General features: G+C 36.4%; 4 protein-coding genes across 6 annotated transcripts; 1 reads left to right on the forward strand and 3 right to left on the reverse strand.

Moving 5' to 3' along the window:
- Positions 1-76: 76 nt before the first annotated feature.
- CSLC5 (Cellulose-synthase-like C5) lies at positions 77-4689 on the forward strand. Its single transcript, XM_021963724.2, has 5 exons — positions 77-1736; positions 2500-2808; positions 2896-3186; positions 3385-3498; positions 3595-4689. The coding sequence occupies exons 1-5, from the start codon at positions 1014-1016 to the stop codon at positions 4237-4239; spliced, it is 2082 nt and encodes a 693-aa protein (XP_021819416.1). The 5' UTR covers positions 77-1013; the 3' UTR covers positions 4240-4689.
- Positions 4690-5978: 1289 nt separating this feature from the next.
- Positions 5979-9843, reverse strand: CNGC14 (cyclic nucleotide-gated channel 14). Its single transcript, XM_021963684.2, has 7 exons — positions 9284-9843; positions 8614-9175; positions 8186-8392; positions 7784-8085; positions 7583-7694; positions 7214-7450; positions 5979-7098 (listed from the first exon to the last, which is right to left on the reverse strand). The coding sequence occupies exons 1-7, from the start codon at positions 9310-9312 to the stop codon at positions 6352-6354; spliced, it is 2196 nt and encodes a 731-aa protein (XP_021819376.1). The 5' UTR covers positions 9313-9843; the 3' UTR covers positions 5979-6351.
- A 1964-nt stretch (positions 9844-11807) lies between these two features.
- Positions 11808-14013, reverse strand: RSZ22 (serine/arginine-rich 22). Of its 3 annotated transcripts, none has more exons than XM_021963680.2 (6): positions 13878-14013; positions 13607-13708; positions 13376-13464; positions 12708-12927; positions 12370-12483; positions 11808-12137 (listed from the first exon to the last, which is right to left on the reverse strand). In XM_021963680.2, the coding sequence occupies exons 2-6, from the start codon at positions 13693-13695 to the stop codon at positions 12101-12103; spliced, it is 549 nt and encodes a 182-aa protein (XP_021819372.1). In that variant the 5' UTR covers positions 13696-13708; positions 13878-14013; the 3' UTR covers positions 11808-12100. The 3 variants fall into 3 exon arrangements, with proteins under 3 accessions (XP_021819372.1, XP_088100650.1, XP_021819373.2); XM_088244524.1 differs by having other exon boundaries at positions 13848-13933; XM_021963681.2 differs by lacking the exon at positions 13878-14013 and adding an exon at positions 13829-13851.
- A 1927-nt stretch (positions 14014-15940) lies between these two features.
- Positions 15941-17821, reverse strand: LOC110761177 (UDP-glycosyltransferase 73B4-like). The gene is made up of 2 exons (XM_021963596.2): positions 16739-17821; positions 15941-16640 (listed from the first exon to the last, which is right to left on the reverse strand). The coding sequence occupies exons 1-2, from the start codon at positions 17805-17807 to the stop codon at positions 16216-16218; spliced, it is 1494 nt and encodes a 497-aa protein (XP_021819288.2). The 5' UTR covers positions 17808-17821; the 3' UTR covers positions 15941-16215.
- Between the last annotated feature and the right edge of the window lie 5370 nt (positions 17822-23191).

Consider the following 23191-nt stretch of genomic DNA (forward strand, 5'->3'; position numbering starts at 1 on the left):
TAAAAGAACAAAAGAATATTCTTATATATAAGCTTCTAATTCATAGTAAAAAGAATAATACACTCATTATTTTACTAAAACTATCTTATTCTGAAACTCTGATATAGAAAGTGAGAGTTAGCTGGTGTTTGTTTTTTTTGGGTTTGAGAGGGAGAGAGTTAGCTGGTTGAAGTAATGACAGTGAGGCATTTCCGCCATTGTAGTGCAGAGTTGGAGTATATTTAAGATTATTGCCTGTTTTGACAGTTGATTTTCTGGGTCTTCTGTGTAACTGAATTTTCCTTCTTTCTTTTTTTGGTTCCTTTTTCTGTTTTTAACAAAATTGTAATTGTATTAACTCTTAAGAGTGATTTGTGACCATGTTCAGCTCCTGATTTGTCTATGATATTCAATTACAATAACAACTGAGAGTCAACACCTGGATTCAGTAAACAATGGGATGCTTATTTATAGTCAAATCATTCTCCAATGTTTTACCAGTGAACTCCGCTGTGCATTTTTGAAACTTTTTTAGAAAGAACCTGTGAGCTTTTAAGCAGATTCTGAAAATCAAAAATATTTCACCGAATGGTAATATATTTGTGTGAGTTTAAAGCAAGGGTTGAGCTTGATGGGCTTACTTGACAAGTACCCCACATGGTGTTTCGGCTATTACAGCTGCAGATAGGCAGATACCTTCCCTCATAATGTGGCTTTCCCGTGCTCTGTGTTTTCTTGAGTGCCTTTGAGATACTACAAAGAACCAACCTCCCACACTTCTCTTTTTTGGCTTTTCTTGGCTGCATTCTGTGTAGAATGGAGAGCCTTGAAAAGGGTTCTTCACTTCCTTGAGTTTTCATTGGTAAAGTTGAGTTTTTTATGGTTGGTCCTGAAATGGGTTTTGCTCATTTCTCTGTCTTCAGATCTAGGTTTTAGAGTTTTTCTTGGTTTTTGTAAAATTTGGGACTTTGGGTTCTTATATTCTTCATAGTTTTTCAACAACAAAAAATTTGTGTGTTATTGTGTGTGAGAAAATGGCTCCAAGATTGGAATTTTCCAATTTCTGGGCAAAAGACACCACTAAGGGAACACCAGTGGTTGTGACAATGGAGAACCCCAATTTCTCTGTTGTGGAGATTGATGGTCCTGATGCTGCATTCAGGCCTGTTGATAAGAGCAGGGGTAAAAATGCCAAGCAAGTCACATGGGTCCTGCTTCTTAAGGCTCATCGTGCTGTCAGTTGCATTTCTTGGCTTGCCACAATCTTCTGGGCATTGCTTGGTACCATTAAGAAGAGGTTAATCTATAGGGAAGGTGTAGCTATGGAGAGTGGGAAGTTGGGAAAGCAGAAGTTACTGTTTACAGTCATAAGAGTCTTCTTAGTGACTTCCCTTGCAATTCTGGCTTTTGAGGTTGTTGCATATTTCAAAGGTTGGCATTATTTTAGGAACCCAAGTTTGCACATCCCTGGAACTTCTGATATACAAAGCTTGCTCCACATGGTTTATGTTGCCTGGTTAACGTTTCGGGCTGATTACATTGCACCTGCAATTCAAGCACTTTCTAAATTTTGTGTCGTCCTTTTCCTTATCCAATCCATAGACCGTATGATACTTAGCTTTGGTTGCTTGTGGATAAAGTTCAAGAAAATTAAGCCCAGGATAGATTGGGATTCTTTGAAGTCAGACGACGTTGAGAAATTTGGATATGAGTACCCCATGGTTCTTATTCAAATTCCAATGTGCAATGAGAAAGAGGTAATGAATTGAACTTTATCTCTTCCCTTTCTATGTTCTTCATTAATTTCTTTCAGTTTCTCGTGTTGCTTTTAGCTGGTGGCCATTTGATTCACTAGTCATAAGTTACTATTTCTGGAGTAGATAGTTATGCTTAGTAATCCAGTTGCACCACCAAACTTGCAAAACTTTGTTTAATAAAACGTGTCTTCTTAGATTCAGATAGCATCATGTAAAATTTGGTGAGCAATTGAAGAATTATTGTGAATATTTAATGGTTGTGAGCAAAAATAAAAAATCATCATTTGAATAAAGTATCCTCTTACTAAAAATTGCAAATTAGAGTTATAATTGTGAACTTTAGAAACAATGTGAAGAATTGTCACATTGTTCAGATCTGTTTTTTAAGGTCGATAGTAGACTGTGGCCAGTTAGGGTCGATAGCAACATAGCATCATGTAAAATTTGGTGAGCAGTTGAAGAATTATTGTGAGCATTTAATGGTTGTGAGCAAAAATAAAAAATAAAATCATCATTTGAATAAAGTATCCTCTTACTAAAAATTGCAAATTAGAGTTATAATTGTGAACTTTAGAAAGAATGTGAAGAATTGTCACATTGTTCAGATCTGTTATTTAAGGTCGATAGTAGACTGTGGCCAGTTTAGGTGTAATACATGATGGTGAGGCCAAAAAATTGAAGCATAAGAAATTAATGGCGACCACATAAAGTGCTATAGATTCTTCATGATGTTCATAAGGTTTCTTGTCCTGGCGTTTTGCAGGTATATGAGCAGTCTATCTCTGCAGTCTGCCAGATTGATTGGCCAAAGGAACGTCTTTTGATTCAAGTTCTTGATGATTCTGATGATGAGAGCATCCAGTGGTTAATAAAGACAGAGGTTGCTAATTGGAGCCAAAGGGGTATCAACATAATCTATCGGCATCGCGTTGTTAGAACTGGTTACAAAGCCGGAAATCTCAAGTCTGCAATGAGCTGTGATTATGTGAAGGACTATGAATTTGTTGCAATCTTTGATGCAGATTTCCAACCTAATCCAGATTTTCTTAAGCAAACAGTGCCACATTTCAAGGTGAATAGCAACATATTACATTTGTCAGTGTGATTTTTTGGTTGATGAACCCTTCAGGAATTTAATATATCTCACTCTGTGTTGCAGGACAACCCCGAACTAGGTTTAGTTCAGGCTAGATGGGCCTTTGTGAACAAGGATGAGAACTTGTTGACTCGTCTCCAAAATGTTAATTTGTGCTTCCACTTTGAGGTGGAACAACAGGTTAATGGGGTGTTTCTTAATTTCTTTGGTTTCAATGGAACTGCTGGTGTCTGGAGAATTAAAGCCCTTGAGGAGTCTGGAGGATGGCTAGAAAGGACTACTGTAGAGGATATGGACATAGCTGTCCGGGCCCATCTCAATGGTTGGAAATTCATCTACCTTAACGATGTTAAGGTAATCTTAAATTATAGTTGTTCCATATCTATTTATCTAGACCTAACATGTCAGGGAATTGTCATTTGTGATATTTTTAGTGTACTTCTGGTTTAGTGTCTCTGCGGACGACAAAGTTGGAGTGCATAACCTTGATATTTATAGCCTCCAACTGCATGTAAATTTTGTTTTAAGCCCTAAAGCTATGTAAATTTTCAGGTACTATGTGAAGTGCCCGAGTCCTATGAAGCTTATAGGAAGCAGCAGCATCGTTGGCATTCTGGTCCTATGCAGCTATTTAGATTGTGCCTTCCAGCTATTATAACTTCTAAGGTGCCTTGAATCTTATTTATAACAGTCTGTTATTCTGCTATTCCCAATTGCTCATTATTTATAACCATAATGTCTTGAATTGTACAAATACTGCAGATAACAGCTTGGAAGAAAGCAAACTTGATACTATTATTCTTTCTATTGAGGAAACTCATCCTTCCATTCTATTCCTTCACCTTGTTCTGCATAATTCTTCCACTGACCATGTTTGTCCCAGAGGCAGAGCTTCCTGCGTGGGTCATCTGTTACGTGCCTGTTTTCATGTCATTTCTCAACATTCTTCCATCCCCCAAATCATTCCCTTTCATTGTTCCTTACCTGCTTTTTGAGAACACTATGTCGGTAACAAAATTCAACGCAATGGTCTCTGGATTGTTCCAGTTGGGTAGCTCTTATGAGTGGGTTATCACCAAGAAGACTGGCAGGTCATCAGAATCTGACTTACTGGCAGCTGCTGAAAGGGAATCAAAGATGGTAAACCAATTGCAGGTCCACAGAGGAGCTTCTGAGAGTGAGCTTACTGAGTTGAACCGAATTATGGAGCAGAAAGAAGTAGCTCCTAAGCCGATTAAGAAAGCTAACAAGATATATAGGAAAGAGCTTGCTCTAGCATTCCTCCTGCTCACAGCTTCTCTCAGGAGTCTGTTATCTGCTCAAGGAGTACACTTCTACTTCCTGCTCTTCCAAGGTGTGACCTTCCTTCTTGTAGGACTTGATCTCATTGGGGAGCAAATGAGCTGATAATTCATGGGTGCAAGAAAAAAAAGGAGAAAAAGCAAACACCTATATACACATTGAGGAATTTCAACCCCTTTGCCTTGGGAATGTGCAGCACAGAGTTACCCTTTGGTTCAATAGCATGAATCATTTACATACAGTGAGAATGAAGTACAAGATAGGAACTTTGTTTGTCAAGCACTCCCCATACCACATTTCCAAATGTTCTTTCCTCAATTTTTTATTTTTTATTTTTATTTACCACAGGTATTGAATTGTTCTTGTTCACCGTACAGAATATTGGGTTGTCATTGATTATTGTGTTTTAGAATCCAAGAAGGTGGATTGGAGTCTAAGGATGATGAGTTTGCCTGATGCTTTTGGTTTGTAGATTCCTTCTTGGTAGCTAGTGAGACATGCAAAGCAAGAATCATTTGTAATTAAATTATCTGAAAATAATAATTCCTTTATGTATATTCAGCTTTTATCTAATACACTCTCTCTCTCCCTACAATCTGCAAATAATGGAGTGCGTATGTGTGTGTCCATGCACACGTGTTTCTAGACAAATTTGAAGTGTCGGCAGGCGAAATAGGTGAAACAAAGTTTGCATTTTATGGTATTTTGGGGCGGCTGAGGTTTTTGGTTCATAAAGTTTCAAGCTTTCCAGCCTCCAGTTTATGGCCAAGAGTTGGGGGGCCAGAGATCTTTGGTGGGCATGCATCTGATCTTTGCTGTTGTGGATAGTGCCCTTGGTTGGGTTGCAATGGAATAATCACTACCTTATAAATTTCTCAGAAAATCTTTGATTTAACAAGCCACCTGTTAATGTCCCCATGTATTATTAACTGGGATATGCCTGCCTCACTATTATGTACCACACATTTGCAATAAAAGTAATTTTCTTCTACTTATTTTTTCTTCTTATCATTCATTTTTATTATTGAGAAGAAAACAAAAGAGTGAAATTTCATGTCCATCACCGTCTGTCTGGCCCATACCCAACTTATTTTTATAGGTGTTTCTTGTTTTTTTTCTTCGAAACAGTAGGATTCATTGAAAGATGGGCAAAAACTCATAATACATACAGGAAGAACACAGTCCCAAATGGAGGCTCTTGCAATGCAGAAACTCTAAAAAACATAAACAAAGAGAAACAAACATTACAAGTCAGTGAGAACAAATATACAATTTGAATCTCAACTCACTTAGAGTTACAGATGAGGAGGACACATACCCATTGAAATCCTTTTTTTTTTTTTAAAAAAAAAAAAAATCCATTTTGATAGCCTTGACTAAAATCAAGTTGGGGCTTGGGTACTGATTATAAACCCAATTTGGGAAGTCCCCACAAGCACAAAGGGTTAGACTGCACTTAGGTTTTCCTTTTCTTGTTGATCAGAGAACAAATTGGTCATTTGAATTCCATAATCATATTCCAAAAAATCAGTTGCAACTTGCAACTGCATTTTATATACAACACAGCAAACATCACTCTGAAACCCTAGGAACCCAATTTACTTTTTCTCCTCAACTAATATTGAACTTCAAATTCAATGCATGTTTTACTGATTAGCATTTATGATCAATTACAGTTTTGTTCACCACCATACTGAAATAACATGGCCTTTTTGCTGTTGGATCAGAAGGGTTCTCAATCCTCAATGAGCAATGAAAACTGCAAGGAAGAAAATTTTCAGTAAAAAACCAAAACTAGTAGGAAGAAAAAGAATTATATGATAAATGAGTAATGAAAATCAACATTAACAAATGCAATAGATAGTATACAAATTATTTTAGTTGTAGATTACAGCTGGCTATAGGTAGAGGAACTAGAATTTACAATGGGGTCATAGTGTAGGATACATTTCTTCAATAATTCAGATGCCAGAAATTAAGTGAAAACACAACATAGGTTTTAATGTTGACCCAACATCTTGGGAGGTTGGAGACTTGCAGTTCCCATGACCACACAATCCATCCAATTATAATTGGATACCATGCTATTTTAATTTCCAAATAGACCTTTTGAAGATAATTTTTTTTTAATTTTTAAAAACTCTGCATAATATTGACTATTGGCTTTGATTATTATTATTATTAATGTGGCTTTTCTTATGTAGCAATGTTAATAAACTAGTCATCTTCCGGCTCTATTGAGAAGTCTGGCTCTTCAGGCTTCAACAACTTAGGCAATTGAACATCCTTGATTTTCTGAGCTCCTCTCCTAGTGTTTGCAGCAAACCTTGAAGCCAGAATTGTGACACCAAGATTCTGTCTTACTTGGAAAGTATTTGAAGTTGCATTAGTGGTATTAGGGTAATCTTCCTTTTCTTCTTCTGCCTCATCAGCCTCTTCATGCTTGTCATGATTATATGAAAATGACTCTACCATGCTGAGGTTCTTTGCCAGCAGTCGCTTCTTGAACCTGCGCCACGCAACCTGAATGAAGCAAGCAGCCCAAGTTCTCCAATGGTAAGAGTAGAAACGGAATGTGTGCTGCAGCTTCTTGCTATGAAGCCGTCTAAATTGGTTGGCAACAAATTTGAGGTCCTCTGCTCTCAGTGCAAAAGCTTCCACTTCATCAAGGGATTGAACTGTTCTTGTCGAAGAAGGCAAGTTGAGGGTTGATTTGGGAAGCAATGCCCAAGCCAGCAATTCTTCACCACAAAAGTCACCAGGTCTCAAAGTAATGGAGTTGAAGAAACCTATCCTGCCTCCATTTGTTGTTGAGCTCTCTAGCTTCCCTCGTATGATGAAAAGCATTTCTGTAACGGGATCGCCTTCACGAACAATGTAGGTGCCCTGAGTACTTAAGGAGGATACTAAACGCTCGCATATGGCGTCAAGAAGCTGACCATCCATCTGTGAGAAAAAGGGGACCTGCAAATGACACAACGTGAAGCATTACTCATTAGTATTTGTTTGCCATGATCTTTTCTGTATCAGAATCTCAATGCCAGCAAAAATCTGTTGATCAGAGAAGACACACACTTACGCGTCGAACAAGATCTAAACATAGGTGGCGTTGGATATCACGACGAAGATCAGTAGGCAAGGCATGTAAGATTGATTCTTCATCAACTCCTCGAGTGGCAACCCACTTGTACTGCACGAATCGCCTTACGCGCTCTTGCAGATCTCGGGGGAGCTGGCGATGTTTCATCCACTCCTCTGTGTCCCTCCGTTTGAGCCTCCACTCCTCAAGTCTCACAGTGATGGATTGCAAATAGGTCTGCACTTAAAGTAGAACATGTTTAAATTAAAGATGGACATGAATTTATTAACAATGAAAATGAAGAAAAAGGTTTTCTTGTTGCTGAAGGCAAACAATTACAAGAATTACATAATATGTTTTGATAATTACCTGCATATTTCCAATTAAGTGGGCAAACAGAACCAGACCCAAGATAGCAATGAGTATGGCAAAAGAAGTTTCCCCAATAAATGTGCTTGTAGTCAAAGTCTGCCCATAGGAGCTGAGATATATCAAAACAGATTATATCAGGAACCAACCAATAATGATCAAATTGCAGATTATATCAGAACCATTCACTCATGATCATACCTCAAGTTCTGTAAGCCCCACCAAAGACAATAGAAGTACTTCTGAAGAAACTCTGTGGAGACCACATTTTTAGTCACTGCATTCTCAAAAATGCCATAATTGAAATCGATGGTGTTTTCTGGGTTGCAGTTGCTAAACACTTGAGTGCTGTTCATCCATCTGCGGCGATCATCGTTGTTCAAATTACCACAATCCAAGTAGCCGAGGAAACATTTCATGGGGCTGAATTCCTTTCTGCATTCTGACTTCCAGCATGTCATGTACCTTTCGATGGACAACAAATACCATGATGCCCCCAAGACCTAAAAGAACAAACATTGTGCTAGCATGTGTTACTGAGTCTTGAATAACAGTTAAATTGAATTGGTAAATTTAAAATAAAAAATAAAAGAAGCTGCATACATGACTGGCTAACATGTAGAGGATGAGATTATATGCAGCCCCAGCCCAAGCTGTCTTTGTGACTACACCAGTGGCTTTGATAATCTGAGAACTTAATGGAAAAATAAGATATAATCTTGGAACATATTGGAGCAGAACAATCAGTACAAGGGCATTATTGGTACTATGGGAGCTTCTAACTGCAGGTATAATAAACCATATCACAATCTGCAAAACAGAATATAAACGCACTGTTATTTCCACAATTGTTACAGAAAACTAATATAGATGGGGACAAAATACAAAAAACTACATTGGATTTTCTTCAAATGTAGGTACAATGCCCTTCTCAATATTTTTCAATCCGCTACGAAATCAGAGAATCATTTGCAGAAGAATCAATCTAGACCGGGATAAAAATATGCATAAAAAAAATAAGGATGATGCACCTGAGGGAGAGGCAGTGTAGCTATGAGATCTAAGAAGAAATCCGTTCTCAAATACCTTCTTGCTATCTTCTTGGGATCCATAACAAGTTCACCCCTCCCGAAAACTCTTGAACTTGGCGATACATAAGCTGTCCTTAACTTAATGAACATGTGCAACAGGTAGAACATATCGGCAAGAGTGCGAAAACAAGTCACAACAATTCCCAAGTTCAAGTCAGTTGTCACACAAGATGAGCTACCATCATTCAGCACAGAAGGAAGGTAGAAAAAGAGCGGATCAACGAACAGCGCCACCAAGCAAGAAAAGAGGAAAATCCTGTTCCATTGCAAGAATATGTCACTTCCTGGATCAAGAATTTTCTTCTTGTATGGCTCATGGCTCTCTGGGAAAACCTTAAAACTCCCGAATCTGTGAGGTTTAGCTCTAACACCAGCAGCAGTGCTGCCTTCAGGAATTAACAGAGGGGCTGCTGCTGCTGAGACTTTGTACTCTTTTGAGTGTTTTTGGGTGTCACTTTTTTCCCATGAAAATTGAACATCTTGTTTCTCATTATCATAAAATCTATGAACATGAAAAACACAAAATTTAAGCCAAATTAGAAAACTAAGCAAAAGTGGGAAGAAACCAAGAAATATTAGATGGAGTTGTATAGTAGAGAGAGACAATTACCTCACTAGCTTATCTTTCTTCAACTCCATGCTTGCACTTTTGGTAACATTTATTCATCCGCAGAGACCAAATACATACAAAGATGCATTACATGAGTTGCAACACAAATGAACAGCAACAGGTCAAGTGCACCACATTTGTTGGGAAGTTTTCCAATCTTCCAAAACCAAAACAAATATTAAAATGACAAGTTTCAAAGAGAGAGAGAGAGAAGGGAAGAGGAGGCTTGATCCAAGGCTGAAACTTTGGGAAGAAAAAGATGCGGGTGATCTTATTTTATGTAATGTTGAAGGAAGGATTAAGAAAGCTAGTGAATCTCGGACACAGATAGGGAGAGAACGTGAAGAACATGAATGTTTATATTAAACAAGAAGTGAAGTGTGCCCATTAAAGACAAGAGAGAGAGATATAAAATTCTACACTAGCAGTTAAAAAAAAGCTACAAGTCTATCTAGCTATAATTTGCTTCACACACTTTGGTTTTGACCTTTTTTATTTTTTTATTTTTTTTATACACTGGAAGAAATTGGTTGAGGAGGGAGGGAGGGAGGCACGATCCAATTAATATCCCTCAAATCAAGAGATTGTGAGATAAAACCTGGAAAATTTATAAATTTTTGTGCAGCTTATATGACAGAAAATTATATTTGTTCTGTTGATGTCAACTTCACACAAGTATATATATAATTCACATTTTATTATAATCTCCATGTCCTACCAATGTGGGGCCTCTACATTGTGGTGATGTTCAATCGCCGTATCAATGTGGGCATGAGAGTTTCATCCACCGGCGTTGAATGTGGCTGTGATACCAATTGATACGAGTTTATAGGTAGAAACTTCAAACTTGACCTTACTATCTCAGCATCTTCTATTTTTCAGATGTGGAATATTGGACTGTAATTTAGGTTAAAATTAGGCCACTCCTATTACAAGTTGTAGTCTTTGAGAGTTTCTTCTTACCCAGCTCATGAAAAGTTAAGGGTTATAATCGACGTTAGCTTTGGATCCGCTATCCCGATCATAATTTTCCTTCCTATTAAGAATAGTGCCAGAATCATGAATTGTTTTATGATCGAAAAGTAAAAAAAATTCACCTCTTAGATTGTAAACAAAAATAAATAAAAAATTTGCTTGGAAGTTAGAACGTATGGTTAGAAATTGGGCATAGCTGAAAGAGACTGAAAGTGATCGCAATTAAGTTAATTAGCTGAAGAAATTTGGTTTTGACAAAGACCGACGGACGAACATAAACCTGTGGGGATGGGATGGGACCAATTTGCATAATAACAAATCAGTTTGCCTTTTTCATGATTGTCCTTCCTTGGATCGAATTCAATTAGAAAGGTCATTATCTCTTTGCAGATCTAGAAATAAATAATGATAATAATTAAAATAATAACGTGCAGACCTTGCCCTTGGAAAAGGCTCTCAAATAGCATTATTATTCTGGCATATCTTCTCATAATTCTTAGTAAATCAACGGTATCCATAAGATATTAATACTCTATTTATGCTTTTGAACCCTAAACACTTTTTAAGACGCAAATCTCTTTGTAATTTTGGTTTTTTTTTTTTAATGCTGGTTGCCTTGAATTCAATGGGTAAACTAGGTTATTTTCGGCAGTTCACTTGAATTATTTTTGAAAAAAAAATCCTGATGGGAAAATAGGTCGCTAAATTGTTGTCCGACTCTTCTGGTAAAGCCAAGTTTATGTTTTTATGTAAAACGATGAACAAATCTTTAAAAAATATCATTTCAAAATGCGATTTCTCATGCTTTAAGAAGCTGGAAAATTAATAGGGATACTCAAACCAGCATTAAAAACAACAAATTTTTAGTGAAATTCTAACTTGGGTCGGAACAAAACAGCCATGTCAACCCGAATCAAAAGCGAGGCTGAAAACGTTTATTTTCAATTATTTTCTGAATATCCGGATTTGCAGGCATATATTTCACAGGCAATTCCCTCAGAAAAGAAGGGGTTAAAATTTCATTGTTGACGACCAAGGCAAAGGGTATGGGATAATGGGGCTAAGAAACGATTCCCACTGGCAAAATCTATTAAAAGTGGCCTCCTGTATATATTAGAGTTCCATTATAAGCCAAATCTAAATAAACTCTACAACCCAACTTCTGTAGAACAGATGTGAGTACCTGCAGAAATATTTGACGCACACGAAGCTCCTCCTCAATTCTTCTAAGTTAAAATTAAACAAATGCCACTATAGTCGTTTGAGGGAGGCGCATCGCTACTGACGAAGTTCAATGAAATTAGAAGCAGCTCTGCAGATAGCAGGCTGGGACCCACAACCATTCAAAATTGCAGACCCCATAGCAGGGCAGTGAAGAAATCCCAGGGACGAGTACAGAAGCACAAAATTGAAGCTCTATACAGATAGCCGGCTGGGACCCACAACCATTCAAAATTGAAGATCCCAGAAGAGGAGCACAAATCCCAGGGGCCAAGGGAGTGCAGAAGAACAAAACCAATGAAGCAGAACCAGACGACACCTCAACACAAAAGAAAGAAAAAGCATAGATCTTTAGCACCATTCTCAGAAACACTCTTAAACAAAGATATGATGTTTATCACTTTTACCTTTAATAATAATATCCTCAAGCCTACACCTATTTTGCATAGAAAATAAAACCAGCTAAAGTTAAGAAAGGAAGGAACTTAACCAAATCAGAGAGAGTAGAGGCTGAGGGCGTCCCCCAATTTAAACACAGTTGTGCTGAAGTCCAAGCACACATAACAAGACTTAATGCCAGTACATCCTCTAAACAAAGCCAGACAGCCATTTAAGCACTCCTCAACTCCTGCTTCGGCGACGATCCTTCAGACCATTACTGCAAAAACACAGCAGCATATGTCAGTAAAACAAATCAGCAACATTAATTATACATTACACAACTACTCACATGTTCTACTATTAACAGATCTGAACAGAGTAAATGCATAGGATATATACCATCATGACATTATCAAACGGAAAGTCATCTTTCCAACACAATAATTTCCATGCTGTAGAACAAGGGTTTCGCAGCAGTATTTGCTAAAACGTAGTGAAAGGAACCTCACCCATTGGCATACGGCAACTCCTCTCGTCCACGGTATGGTGGGGACCTGCTACGGCTGTTCCCACGTGGTGTCAAACTGCGACGTCTAGGGGACCGCCCACGAGGACTGTAGCTCCTGCTTAACAGTAAAAAGAGTCAAAAGGCATTAGATAGGAGAGTGCCAGCTCAACCCAGATAAAAATACTATAAGATATGTTTGTGAACTTGCATCCAGCAAGGCGAACTTTCGATACCAAATACATTCGAACACTACTTGTTTGATAACTAACTACATAGAACACTGGTTAGAGGAAAACAAAATGGGATGTAAAAAAAGAATATCTGAAAATAGGACATCACCTGCGACCATAACTAGGGCTTCTACGGTATCGAGGGGGACTGCGGCTACGACGTCTTCCAGAACCACCCCGCAGACGACATTCACGAGCAAAATGACCAGGCTCACCACACTCATAGCACTTCAAATCAGAACCGCCAGAACGGCCACGACCCCCTCCACGACCACCACCACCACCACCTCTAGAGTTGTGTGAAAGCTCAACTCTCCATCCATTCTTACCTGTTGCAAAACCAAACGAAAAGAAGAAACAAAAAATTAACACATTATGGAGCTTTCATAATTTCACAACACTGAAAAACAGTGCAGAGAGAGAAGGGGGGGTGAGCAATATAATATAAACTACCTACAAGTTAAAATAAAACCATTTATGCAACCACGATAGATGAGTTGAAAACATAATTTCATGAAGGGCATGAGACCATGTCCTTTCATTACACAGTTCACCAAAAACTGAAGTAAAGACCTTCCCATCAATAAACTGATGGTAGATTTGGCTAGATGCACCCCGCAAGATAAACCAATCATGCATTGTTCAGCTCAATTATACAGCTTCACAAACAAAAAGCTGTGGAGTGACTAATTATCCTCCTTTCCAGTGGAAATCAATGAAATAAGCTAGCTGAGAAACCCCATTTGAAAACAATAAACAGACCAATTTTAAACATACCATCTATTTCACGGATTGCATCCTCTGCATCTCTACTGTCATCAAAGTCAACAAAAGCATAGCCTGGTGGTCTCCGAGCCACCCATACACTGCCCAAAAGTAAACATGAAAAAAAAATTAACAACGATCCCAAATAATAAGAACAATACTTAAAAGTTTGTAAATTACTGTAAAATTAAAACAAAAATCATACAAAAATAAGAAATTGTTAGCAACTTAATCGCTAAGTACCTTCTTATAACTCCGAAAACGCGAAACTCATCTTCGAGATCTGCCTCGGAAACTCGAGGGCTCAAATTTCCGACGTACACACGAGACATTCTTTGATCTAAGCTGCAAATCAAAGCCACAAAGCATTCAAAACAGGTAGAGAAAAAGAGCAAAATCACACTCATCATCTTTTTAATAAAAAATTAACAACAATTAAGAATGAAATATAGAAATTTGGAGCACCGATAATCAGATGGCATACGAGGGTAGAGAGGAAGAGTGAGATCTGAACCTAATGCCGAGTAGATAGAGAAACCCTAGCAGCTCCTTTACTCGGTTCAACTTTGTCTGGGAGAAAGTCGCTGAGGTTTTGGATTTTATATAAAAGGGTAATTCATTGCCGTACCCCTCTAAATTTTAAAATCTCGAATTAACCCCTCAGAATTTGGTTTTGCTACATAGCCCCTCATACTTTTATGATGATGTGTTTTTAATTATGATGTAAAGTAAATACGAGCCCCCTTATGAAAATCAATGCTTCTACATACGAAAATTTGCTTGCACTTTCTTACTCGAAAGTTTAAATCTTCTCCTCATTTTAATTCCTATACTTATCATGTGATCTCACGTACTAGGAGATTAAATATAAGAGATATGTTTCAGATTTTTCCATTGTGTCTTGTTAGGGTAATTTAACGATTGTGTGGTGTATCATTAACAATTATATAATTAAAAGAGCTTCCAAGTTCGAGTTTCTCCTCCCATTTTATTATAAAAAATTAAAATTTTAAAAGTTAATAAAAAAAATTTATTATAAAAAAAATCTTTCTTTTGAGCAAAATTATAGCAATGGTCCCTGGATTAAGACCAAACTTTACTTTTCGTCCCTTATATTGTTAAATTGTTACAGTGGTACTTTAATTAGATCTCATGTTGCATCATTGGTCTCTCCGTCAACTTAGTTAAATTTTCTGTCAAACAACGCTTTACATGAACAATACTACCTTCTCTTTTGCTACTATACCCATAAATCTTTGTTTGAAATTGAAAATTTTGTAAAAAAAACACGTGTAGTAAACATGAAACATACGTACATGCTTTTTCAAAAATGTGTATTTTCTAAACTACTCTTATCAATAAACGAAATTCAAGGGATTTTTTTAAAAAGAACCCAGTATAGCCGTGTGTCTATACTATTTATTTAAACAAATTAAAAAAACTGAATAGCCGTGCGACTATACTCTTTGAATATAATATAATTAAATAGTATAGGTGCACGGTAAAACTTAAGTTTTTTATTATTTTTTTAAAAAATAAATACTACAGCTCACCATTATACTGGGTTCTTTTTTAAATAAAAAAAATTTCTGCGCAACTATACTATTTATTAAAAAAAATTCTGCGTGACTATACTGGGTTCTTTAAATATAATATATTTAAATAGTATAGCCGTGCGATATACTAGTTATTAAAAACAATTTTTAAAAAACTTCAGTATAGCCGCGCGGCTAAACTATTTATAATAGTATTTTATACTTAAAATGATGCATTCATCTATTAAAGACATGTAGAGAAGCATTTTGTATTTGATACAGCACATAGGATTTTAGAACATGGTATTATGCTTCACTTTCAAACAACACTTTACATGAAGAATACTATCTCCTCTCTTACTACTCTACCCATAAATCTTTCTTTGAAATTGAAAATTCTCTATAAAAAAAACACGTGTATTAGACATGAAATATACTTAGGTACATGTATTGTATGTTTGCTTTTTAAAAAATGTGTATTTTCTAAACTACTCTTATAGATAAATGAAAGGCTATACTGTTTATTAAAAAAAAGTTTTAAAAACCAAGTATAGCCGAGCGGCTATACTATTTATTAGAAAAAATTTGGAAAAAACTGAAGTATAACCGCATGGCTATACTGTTTATTAAAAAACAAATTAAAAACTTCAGTATAGTTGCACGGCTATACGATTTTATTATAATAGTATTTTATACATAGAGGGATGCATTCATATATTAAAGACGGGTATAGAAGCAATTTGTATTTGATACGGCACAAAGGATTTTAGGACATGGCATGCTTTTACTTATATATATATTGCATTTTGTATTTGATACGGCACATAGGATTTTAGGATACGGCATGCTTTTACTTATATATATATATTATGTTCAACAATAGATGAAACAAAAAAAAATAAATAGCTTCATTGGATTCTTAGGTGGTTTTGGCGTGTTTTTCTTTTGGATCTAGGGTTAGCTCCAATGGTGTGAAGTGAAAGGGCTGAAGAAAAACATGAACAAAACACGTTAAAACAACAAAATTTTGAAATAAAAATTTATACAAAATAATTATAAAAATCAAAATTTATTACAAAATATTTTGCCTTGGCTCGATGGAGAGAAAGTATGGCAGTGATGTCGAATGGTAGATCGAGGGTGAGATAAAAAGCAGTAAACTGGATCTATGGAGAAAAGACTAGTAAACATGCCATTAGACCATTGATCAAGGTCCTTTTTACTAGAACTTGGGGTTCCAAAAGTAAAATATAATTTGTTTGATCAAGAATCTGTACTTCAAATTCAAGTAATACTCGTATTTGGGTATTTGGTCACCTATTGACCAGAAAATGCACAAAGTTGGTCAATAAGCTTGTTTAGGACTTGATGGGATGAGCCACCTTCTTGAACTGCACGCCAAGCAACTCTTCCCAAGGCTTGTGCTCTCTCCCTTGCATCCCTTCCTTTCTCTCCTTCCATCAACTCTCTCACACCTTCACAAATTGCCTGCCTTGATACCTCAATCCCTGAACCCAAATCATCATGGGACTTTCTAATCCCAAGTCCAGCCCCAAGCCCTTCAGCAACTAGCTTAGCATTCAAAGACTGTTCGGCAATCATAGGCCAGGCCAAAATGGGCACACCGGCAGATATACTTTCAATCACCGAGTTCCACCCGCAATGACTAAAAAACCCTCCGATCGCTCGGTGTGACAGTATTCGTCGTTGGTCCACCCATTCCTTTACTATCATTCCCTTACCTTCAAAGTATTCAATATCAACGTTAATTTGAGAGTATCTAATAAAAATATCGACAAAATATTGATACTGAGATAAATTATAAAAGCAATTAGCTTACCTTTTAACCTCTCTTCTAGTCCATTGGGTGGAGACCAAGTGGTTGACCGCACCACCAATAGAAATGGAACCCCAGCCTCCTCCAAGCCCAAACCCACTTGATCAAGTTGAGCATCTGACAAGTCTGCTTGTGTTCCAAATGAGACGTAGAGCACAGAGCCCAGAGTGACTTGATCATTGAGAAATTGGATCAACTTGTTGGGTTGGTTCTGGCTGATGGGTTTGTTGATCCCTTCAACTTTGTCATACAAGAAGAGAGGCCCCAAGCACCAAGCCCGAGCTCCATTTTCATAGAAAGTTTCAAATGATGAAACGGTGCCGCTTTCAAGCTCCTCAAAGCTGTTCACCACAACCCCCCAGCTGTTACAGTCAGCTTGCCCCACATCAGAAATGAACTGGAAAAACGGGTCGTTTTGATCAGTTGCTTGAATGAGCTGAGCTGGTAATTCAGAGACACTCAGATCAAAGGGAAGCTTGAGGCCTGGCAAGTCTATTGGGTCCAAAACTGACTTTGCTTTTGTGTGTGGCATGTGCGCACACACAGATTTGCTTATGGCCATTGACAAGACACACATGCCATGAAAAACCAATCTAGGCACCCCAAAAGTTTGGCATGAAGAGAGAGTCCAGCCCAAGAAGAAATCTGAAATGACACAGATGGGAAGTGATTTGGACACCCTCATGCCTTGGAGGACTTGTTCAAAAGGTTTTTGGAGCTGTTTGGTGGCCATTAGGAAAGGGAAGAAGAACTCCATGGATGGAAGTTGGGAGGTGTTTTCTGTGCCTTGAGGCAAGCCATCAATGATGGGAAATGGGATCTCAACGAGGCCGATGTTCGGGTGGTTTTCTGTGTCTTTGCGAATTGATTTTGCGTTGGATGGAGTTGTGATGATGGTGACTTTGATCTTGCGGTGGGAAAGAGCTTTGGAGAGGTCTAGTAATGGAAGAGTATGGCCTTGAGACATGAAAGGGAAGATAACAACATGGGGAGCTTGTGGGGATGCCATTGTTTGATCTTTGTGTGTGGAGTTGCTTGTATATATAATATCTCTGCTTATATACATGCACATGTATATGTATCATCAATTGAGTTTAAGACTATGCATGCACATATGTATATACACATGGAAACAATATATATATGCTAGGGATCACCGACTAAAATAATGTTATAAGTACAATAATTCACCAATTATATAATTCAACAAAATTATACCGTTACGTAATGTCATCAATCCATTTAGAGTAAGATTAGTAATATTTTATAGAGGAAGGCACAAAAGCATTCCTTTAGTTCTCTATTAACCTCTATATTCTAGTCTCTGAAGAGGCTCACTAAGACTCACAGATTTGGAAACATACTGCTAATGGAGTGTACACTGTAAAATCTGCCTATCAACTACTCTTTGGCGATTCTTCTTGGAATGATCCATTTTGGAAGGTTCTGTGGCAGAAGAATCTCCCCCCCAAGTTGATTATTTTCCTCTGGCTTGTCTTCTACGATAAAATCTTAACCAATGATCAGAGAGTTAGAAGGAATTTATCTAGTGATCCTTCCTGCTCTATTTGTGATTGGTCCCATGAAACTACTCTCCACATTCTTAGAGACTGTCCTAAAGCCAGGGAGGTCTGGAGTTATTTTTTACCCCCCCGCCAGCAAGCTAATTTCTTCTATACTGACTTCCATCCTTGGTTAAAGAATAATATTCTCTCCAAGGCTAGTTGGTCTAGCAGTACCTCTTGGTGCTCTATATTTGTTTTCATATGTTGGTATCTATGGAAATGGAGAAACCAATCTATTTTTACTGCTGAGGAGGTGACGCCCCTCAACCCAAGGCATGTTATCTTATTAGCTCTCTCTGACTGGGATAAGGCATCCTGCGGTCATACTACAGCCGGAGAAAAAGTGCAGATTTTTTTGAAGTGGGAACCTCCTAATACTGGAATCTTCAAATTGAACGTGGATGGTTCTTGTAAACCTGCATCTGGTAATATTGGAGCTGGAGGTGTCCTCCGCGACTCATCTGGAAATTGGATTACGGGTTTTGCTGTGAATTTGGGAATTGGTCAAGTTCTTGAAGCTGAATTATGGGGTCTATTTTTTGGTCTCAAAATGGCTTTGGATAAAGGTGTCAACATGCTCATCATTGAAATGGACTCTGCACTTTGTGTCCAGCTCATCCAGCAAACTGTGGCATACCGCTTTCATCCTCTGGCTGGCCTGCTGCATAGTTGCGGTACTCTCCTAAGGCAGCTTGAGAACTATCAGATTCAACATGTCTACAGAGAGAAGAATTATCTTGCTGACTGTCTTGCAAGATGGAGCTACAATCTTGACTTGGGCATTTGCTTTTTTGAAAATACCCCTGTGTGGGCTAATGATGTACTCGTTGATGACTTGATAGGGGCCCCTCGGGCCCGTCAGATTCCCATTGATAAAGTTTAGTTGTTCTTTGGGGTTTTTCCCCCCCCATTTTATCAAAAAAAAGAGGCTCACTAAGAATCTACCTATCTTCATCGCGCCTTAGTGAACATTGTCAAATTCCTGTTTTTCAACTAGGATGTACATGAGGCACTATTTTTTATTTTTTATTTTTTATTGAAATGATACTTCATGAGGCACTAAATTAGAGAAGAGCCTTGAAGGGATGATGTACTTAGTTAATTTTAAAATTTGTTTAACACCATTTAATTTTATCACTCATTAATAATATTATATATAACATATGAATTTAGATCATAAATAAAAACTTCTCAATCCAGATCTGCATGGAAAGTTGGATTCAGTCCTCATGAACATTGTCGGATGCCCTCGATCGATGGAATTGACAAGACAAAATGGGCAGATTTCCAAGTCAACATAAAATAGTAAACGAATAGCTACAACAACTGTCTGATTTACGTTGTCCAACTGTGTATTTAGATCACTAATCAAGTTTATTTTCACTAGAAGTTCAAGTTAAGTTCAATCGAGAATATATATACTTCTCATTCAAGTAATACTCAATATAATTATAGTATTCAAGTAATACTCAATATAATTATAGTTGAAATTCACAATATGACAACATAAGATAACATTTTTCGTACTTAACCATATATAATGTCTTCTTCTTCTAGAAACGCAAGCCGGCCCTTAAAATGCAAGTAGATCATAGATGCGCCTCCCTGTCTATTTTCACAGTTTACACCAAGTCAACTATTGAATTATTATTGTTTTTGAACAAGCTATATATATCTATATAGCTGCCTTCCCCATGCCATGTGAATATAGTCCAAAACATTACGTACTGACTGAAAGCCTACAAGGAAACCCCCCCTTAATGTCATTGAATTAGATTCAGAGAAATTATAACAGTTGAGAGGGATCATACAAAATTTATTTTTAGAGTGATTCTCTTCATATCAGTTCAACTTTTTAGTTGATTCATGTTACTTAGGAAGTTTTATTTATGTCTGCCATATTATTGTTAAAATGGCTCTCTTTATAGTCTTTGTATATTTTGTATTGTTATTCATATTGATCTAATAAAATTGTACCGATCTCTTATAAAAAATAATAAGAGATATTTAGTTATATACCCATTCTTAGCACTAAAACTATAAATAAATCCTACACTATAAAAATGATAGCTAGCCTTATTAAATTTAATTTTGATTATTAAATTACTTTGATGCCCTATTGAGTGTTTTGGGCTTTTTTATGAGGTTTTGGGGTTGGGTTTGTTTTAAGAAATCAATGACAATTTTGTAATTTAAAATAAGTTAAAAGTCTTTTTGTTATGTTGTAAATGGATTTTGGGTGTGTTTCTAAAGTCCATTTCATATAGGGTGTTTTTATAATTTGGGATCCTATATTGGGTATAATAGTGAATCTCCCAAATAATAATTCATGAAAATGCAAATTAATCAATCAATTAATTATTTAATCTATTCACTGTGTGGTGATCAACAAGAAGCATGTAATCAGATTAAAAGATTATTGAGCATATAGTTACAAGAAAGACACGATTAATGGAGAAATTAGTATCCCTATATACTTTGTTTCTGTAGCTTGTAGGGGGCATGCCAGATAATTTAAGAAAAATGAAAGACTATTAAAAGAATTACAATTCTATTTAGCTAACTGGCATAAGATAACATTTTTCGAACTTAACCATAGATAATTTCTTCTTCTAGAAACGCAAGCCGGCCCTTAAAATGCAAGTACATCATAGATGCTTGGGGAGTATTTTTGCTCACCACTTTAACTCAAAGTGTACCCTAATTACCTTTCTCAATATTTAACATGTGTCTATTAACATAATCATAGTTGCATAAATACAAAGTAAATAGTTAATTATGGTTATGCCAAGAGACACGTGTCAAGTGTTGAGCAAAAATAAACTCTAGATGCTTGCCTCCCTGTCTATTTTCACTGTTTACACCAAGTCAACAATTCAATTATTATTGTTTTATTGCCTCCCTGTCTGCCTTCCCCATGCTATGTGAATATAGTCCAAAACACTACGTACTGACTGGAACCACTGGCACCACGTTAGCTAGCCCATCAAAGCCCACAAGGCCCCCCCCCCCCCCCCCCCCCCAATAAAAAAAAACCACCTTATTAATGATTCATAAACTACTTGAAATTCATCCATGTATGAATGCACGAAGGATGAAAAAAATTCAACTTTACTATTGTGTGATAGAGTTCATGGTTATTTTATTAGAACCGTGCGCCGCCTAACTGCGTGCAAACACCACACATTGAAAGAATTATTTATTTATATATATATATATTTATTTATTTATTATAACGAGTAAACGCATATTAGCTGACAAAAAAAAAAGATATATAATATGTAGATAATACAAATTATGTTGAAAATGGGTTAATATCTGATTTGAGAAACATATCCTTGTTTGAAAAATTCTAAGATTAAAAAAAACATAGATGATAATTATTTATGAAAGATAATCAACACTCTTGTCGTTTAGCTGAAGCTGAAACACTTGGACAAAAAATTGTCGTAACATGGTCACATGATGCCAAGAACAATTTGAGGAGGTCACGTGTGACTTGGTCGTATTTGATTTTATGCTTTTATTTTTATTTTTAATGAGCCCAAAATTTCAGAAATGCACGCTTTCACATGAATATATCATATGCCTTCATATAGTCACAGTCTGCGAATATAGACACAAATTTGCTACAATCATGCAAGCAAAACCTATCAATCAATTTCTCAATGAAAATTTATATATATATATAACCCCAAAGAGTTTGAGGTTAATTTACAACATGTCACCTCACATTTTTCTTATCAAACGATATTAAGAGATGGAGAATTTGATTTAAAAACTTATAGTGTGTTTACTAATTAGGAGTTTCAAATTTGAATCAGAAATTGAATTCCGGCTATGGAGGATTCCTGCGTTTACTTCACATTAAAAAATTAAGAAGGCGTTTGGTATCCTATTCAAATAGGGAACTCAAAAACTTTGATTTTTCTTAAAAACAAGGATTTCTTAAATATATTTTTAAGATTCAAAAACTTGTTTGGTATGCAACTTGAAAACTGTTTTCAAATCTTAAAAATTTGAGAACTTGTGGGTTGTTAGAAAAAAACTGAAAAAACATATATTTTTTGTTTTTAATAATTGGGGTGGTTTTTTAGTTGTTCTTGAGTTTGAGTTTTTAAAAATAGGGCTACCAAACAGGTTTTCTTTGTTTTGGACTCAAATTCTGTTTTTGAGTTTAAAAAGTTGAATACCAAACATGACTTCAAAAGTAAGTGGGGCCCACACAAAATTAGGAATTGAATTCCCGGTTTTGGAGGAATTTAATTCTTGGGTGGGATGTGGTATTCTAATTCATGTAGAACTAGCCTATTAGGAATTCATATTTTTTACCCATTATATCCCCATACAATTTTAAAATTTTAAAATTTACCATCTAATTTAACCCAACAACGATGACATTTTAGTAATTAGTACTACTCCTACCCCAATTCCATATGGTTTAGTAAACAAGTTCAATAAGAATCCAGAATCTAACTCTCCTCAATCCATATGATTTAGTAAACAACTTTAATAGGAATCCAAAATATAATTCTCCTCAATCCAACTCCTCCTCAATTCAATTCCTCATAATTCGGTTATGGATTAGTAAACATGCCTTTAAAGTAAAAGAGTAAATGTTCATAATCACTCAAAATACAAGACTTACTAATGACTTTTATATCCAAGTAAAATTAGGAAAAAGATTCACGTTGCTGCTCAATTTCACAAACATTTTATTTTCGTAAATTGTGTCTGCCATATTTGTCTCATATCTTTCTAGTGTGTGTGAGAAATTATCTTCCTTTATAGTGTAGACTATCACTTATACTCAAAAAATAATAATGGAAAAGTGAGGACCGTATATTTAATGAAGCAGTTAGCTAACTCAAGCCCTATACCGACAAAGTCC

Source organism: Prunus avium, chromosome 1, assembly GCF_965620075.1.
Source record: "Prunus avium chromosome 1, drPruAviu1.hap1.1, whole genome shotgun sequence".
Taxonomy (NCBI): Eukaryota; Viridiplantae; Streptophyta; class Magnoliopsida; order Rosales; family Rosaceae; genus Prunus; species Prunus avium.